Source organism: Hipposideros armiger, unplaced genomic scaffold (genome assembly GCF_001890085.2).
Source record: "Hipposideros armiger isolate ML-2016 unplaced genomic scaffold, ASM189008v1 scaffold_582, whole genome shotgun sequence".
Classification (NCBI taxonomy): domain Eukaryota; kingdom Metazoa; phylum Chordata; class Mammalia; order Chiroptera; family Hipposideridae; genus Hipposideros; species Hipposideros armiger.
In genome coordinates this window covers 131110-135872 of record NW_017731932.1, presented here as the reverse complement: position 1 = coordinate 135872, position 4763 = coordinate 131110, and the positions used below count along the sequence as shown (strand labels likewise).

Genomic DNA, 4763 nt, shown 5'->3' with positions numbered 1-4763 from the left:
GTGTGGGCTCGGTCCTTATGGAGTTCTCAGTTCTCACCTTTGAGAGTCCTTCTCACCTTTGAGAGTCCTGCCCAGATAACAATGCTCTCATTCATCAGCAGCTCTTTTCCAGGAGGTGCTCTGAAGTAAAAATGTCCAACAGTCGCTGTCTCTGGTCTCTGGTCTGGGAGGAGGTAGATGTTTTTAATGTCAAATGTTGCCAGCNGTGTCTTATTTCTATTTAGCACTTTTCAGTTTGTACTGAAATTGTCTGTTTTCTTGTGGACCTCAAAGACTGTAAATTCTCTGAGGGTAGAGAGAGTGTCTTGACTTCATTTCCCTCTTCTGAAATGGCAGATATTTCAGTCCAACATCCTCACAACTTTTCTTTGAGTTGTCATTATCTGTAAGACTATATGAGTCTACTGAGCTCTCATTCCCAATATGCAGCCATATACCCAAAACTGGACCCACATCACAGAGTTTGTCATGGTGGGCTTTGCTGGGGTGTGTGAAACACGCCTCCTCTTCTTTATACTCTTTCTCGCCATGTACCTGTTTACCTTGGTGGAGAACTTGGCCATCATCTTGGTGGTGAGTTTGGACAATCAGCTACGGAGACCCATGTATTTCTTTTTGACACACTTGTCCTGCCTTGAAATCGGGTACACCTCAGTCACAGTGCCCAAGATGCTGGCTGGTTTTATTGGGGTGGATGGAGGCAAGAGCATCTCGTATGCTGGCTGCCTGTCCCAGCTCTTCATCTTCACCTTCCTCGGGGCAACTGAATGTTTCCTACTGGCTGCCATGGCCTATGATCGCTATGTGGCCATTTGTATGCCTCTCCGATATGGGGCTTTGGTGTCGTGGGGCACCTGCATCCGTCTGGCTGGTGCTTGTTGGATGGTGGGCTTCCTCATACCCATTTTGCCCACCTACCTTATGTCCCAGCTGATATTTTGTGGCCCCAATGTCATCGACCACTTCTTCTGTGATGCCTCACCCTTGCTAGCTTTGTCCTGCTCGGATGTCACCCTGAAGGAGACCATAGACTTCCTTGTCTCTCTGGCAGTACTCCTGGCTTCCTCTGCAGTCATTTCAGTGTCCTATGGCAACATTATCTGGACACTGCTGCACATCCGCTCTGCGGCTGAGCGCCGGAAGGCCTTCTCCACCTGTGTAGCTCACTTGACTGTGGTGAGCCTCTTCTATGGCACTCTTTTCTTTATGTATGTCCGGACAAAAGTGGCCTCCTCCATCAACTTCAACAAGGTGGTGTCTGTCTTCTACTCCATTGTCACACCAATGCTCAACCCTCTCATCTATAGTCTTCGAAACAAGGAGGTGAAGGGAGCTCTGAGCAGAGCCTTTTTCCTCAAGCCTTGGAAAGGTCAATGAGGGGGCAGGTGGGATCCAGTTTTCTTTCTTCGGCTTTAGCAGGAGAGCGGTAAGGACTATGGAATGGTACAGTGGCCTGGGCAGTCAAGAGTTGTGGACTATATATTAGTTAAAGTAAAATGCTAATCAGTTATAACAAGAGAGACCTAACAATAATGTAGCTTAAAGAATGAAGACGATTTTCTTTTTCCTGCAAGAGTCTAAGGTGAATGCTTTAGGTTGGTAGGTGGCTCTGGTCAACAGACATGTAAGGATCCAAGTTCCTTCCATCTTGTGGGGTCAACACCCGCTAGGATGTTGGCAAATAGAGGCCTGTGGGCCAAATTCTGCTCGGCACTTATTTTTAATGACCTGTGAACTAAGAATGGTTTTAATACTTTAAAACATTTGAAAACAAATCAAAGTACAATCATATTTCATGACACATAAACATTTTATACAATTAAAATTTCAGTGTCCATAAATCAAGTTTTATTAGAACAGAGGCACAGCATATGAATTGTCTATGACTGCTTTTGTGCTATAATGACAAAGTTGAGTAGTAACAGAGACCATTTGCCAACCCCCAATGGAGGGCCTTTTTGTTATTTATGAGGTCTAACAATTAAGTTCATGAACTTGTTACAACGATGTTGTTAACCTTTTTTTAATACTAGAGGGATTATTCACTATGGATTTGTACCAACTGGACAAACAGTTAACCAAGTTTACTATTTGGAAGTGCTGAAAAGGCTGCATGAAAATGTTAGACAACCTGAACTTTTTGCCAACAATTCATGGCTGTTGCATTATGACAGTGTACCAGCTCACACAGCACTGTCTGTGAGGGAGTTTATAGCCAGTAAACAAATAACTGTATTGGAACACCCTCCCTNAATGGAGACGCCCTCAGCGTTTCACTTTAGTCTGTGCTCCTCTTCCTTTGTCAAAGTGTTGCTTCTGTGATCCTCCTCTACGTGTCCTGGTTTTGGGGCTGGGATATTTGATTCCTCGGGCAAGAGGAAAATAAAAGGAATATGATCATTCAAAGCCTCTTTTATTACCCTCCCTCACAGAGGAGAAATCCGCCTTTAAATTGCTCAATTTTGGACTTCTATGGTGTAGAACTGGGACAACAGATAGAGTGACAAAACTTAAGACACCAGCAAGGCTGGATTGGTTTCCATTGTAAAGGCAGAATATTACAGGCCAAAGAGAAATCAAAAGCTCTGGGAGGTGAGAGGAGAGGACATGGCTTTGAGAGCAGAGGTTTCGGGTTTGCCTGTTTCCTTGGCCCCCCAGTTCCTCTTTCCTCCTGAATGCGCTTGGCCTGCGAGCATGGTGGTCTTTCAGTTGCAGAAGAGGTTTCTCGGCTTTGTCCTATTGGGGAGTAAGAGTCTGTCAGATTGGGTCAAATTGGGTCAGAGGGAGGACATAGATATGATAATGTTGAATATCTTCCCTACCCAAAGTTTTGTAGTAAAACTATCTCACGTCCACTGTTAGGTGAGTGAACCCTTCATCTTTGTTACCTAATTTATCTCTAACCATATCCTTGTCAGGTAGATTATCTCCCCAACTTTAGAGATGAGAAAACGTTCAGAGGGATTGACTTGCCTGAGGTAGCACATCTATGAAGAGGTTTATGTGGGTCGAGTCAACGTTTAGGATGGTTTACACTGTGCTAGGCTCTGTGGGATCCGGAAACACATAACACATGGCCATCAAGGAGCTTTATCGTTTAGTTGGGAGGACAAGCTATCTGCATCTGAAACATTTAGGCTGGACCCAAGTCATATTAAATCAAGGGAAATATCCTGTGTGTTTAAGACATGTTAGTGGACCAGTCATCTAAAGGGCCNAATGAGCATTTGTTATACACCAGGAACTGGTTATTCCAATGTAAACACCCCCAATGGCTCTAAGAAGTAAATACATCATCATTAACCATTATTACCTTCATTTTATATGTGAGGAATGTGAAGCCCAAGGGGAACGACTTAATTTGTCAAGATCACATCATTAATAAGTAATGTTGTTAAGAATCAAATCCGGGCTTACTGACTTTTAGGCCAGTGCCCTTCATAATTTCTGGCTGTCCTGTTTCCCACCTCTCTCTGTCCAGCTCCCTCTGCTGGTGCAGATTCTGGGATTTGTGAGAGAAGTGACGAGGGTCTCCGCCAGGTCCTTTGGTTGTGTAAAACCAGAGTTGGGAAAAACAAAGACTACTGCCAAATGCTCAAGAATTTCTCAAGATGTAATGAATTTGGAGCCCTCAAATTTTAGCAAACTAAAAATTTAACAACATGAGTGGGGTCCCCGGGGTTAGAGCAGATGCATATGCTCTGAGACCAGTGTCCCAAGGCTTTGGACCTGGGAGTGTATGGCCTCCAGCTCTGGTCCTAAGAAAAGTAAATTAGATGGACTGAGGTTAACCTCTTCACAAGGGACCCATTGAGCTGTGGTGCTGGGGAGACCTAAGAGGTAGGTCAGGTGTAGCCTCAGGTCTGAAATGTAATGAAGGGAGTCTCTGTCCCAGATAGGTGACAAACACTAAACTGAAGAATGGCTCGCATTGCTCAATGTTTCTGAACATTCTTGTTGCCTGGGCAGGTCTGATTTCCTAGTGACACCTGTCCAATTTCTTCCTTATGCTCAAACTCGAGGCTCAGGGATTATCCTTCTGAGGAGACTTTGGATTTGGATGGGAGCTGTTCTACAGGGAGAGAATGCACTGACCAGCCAATATAAGGCTGTTGGTCATGTGGGAAATCACATTTCTCATCATGAATTAATAAGTGGTTCCTGGTTTTGACAATGATTTTGGGCAGCTTCAGCCAGCCCCAGCAATACCAGTCATTTCTGGGTGAGTACTTAGTTCCTGGAACTCATGTCCTTGTCTGGGCCCCTCTCAACTATGAGCTCTTTGAGGCTGGCGACTGGGTCTGACTCACATCCCTCCCTTGGGGCGTTGTGATCTGGCATGTGGCTCTTGTTCAGAAAAAGTCTATTGAATGGGTGCGAACTATGACATTCCTAGAGTCACAAAGCTCAGACTGGAATGATTGGCACCTCAATGCTGAATGTATCAGAAGGCCTTATTTTCCCTGTCTCTGGGATACTTAACCCAGGAGTGATGGTTGCAACCCTAGTCTCATGAGGGCCACGGGGCTGGAGGAGGAGGCCCTGGTGGGCAAGTGTGGCACTGCGGAAGGATGGTCTCAGGTCTAACACCACCCTCCGTGCTGGAGTGGGACCTCAACACAGCCTGTAACTGTGGGGACGGGACTGATTTCATGCATTTTTTTTAAAAAAGATTTTTATTGGGGAATTGAGGGGATGGGAACAGTGCTGGGGAATTGGGGGAAGGGAAACAGACAAGTTGCTGTCCTTTTATTCTTCAATCT

The 4763-nt window shown here is 45.1% G+C and overlaps 1 protein-coding gene across 1 annotated transcript; it reads left to right on the top strand.

The window, feature by feature from the left end:
- Positions 1-410: 410 nt before the first annotated feature.
- Positions 411-1393, top strand: OR6Q1 (olfactory receptor family 6 subfamily Q member 1). Its single transcript, XM_019624259.1, has one exon. It carries the CDS (start codon positions 424-426, stop codon positions 1375-1377), a length of 954 nt encoding a protein of 317 aa, XP_019479804.1. The 5' UTR covers positions 411-423; the 3' UTR covers positions 1378-1393.
- Positions 1394-4763: the final 3370 nt, after the last annotated feature.

Bases quoted from the DNA above. Each gene is read 5' to 3' on its own strand.
- OR6Q1 (XM_019624259.1), top strand. From the start codon at position 424: ATGCAGCCATATACCCAAAACTGGACCCACATCACAGAGTTTGTCATG.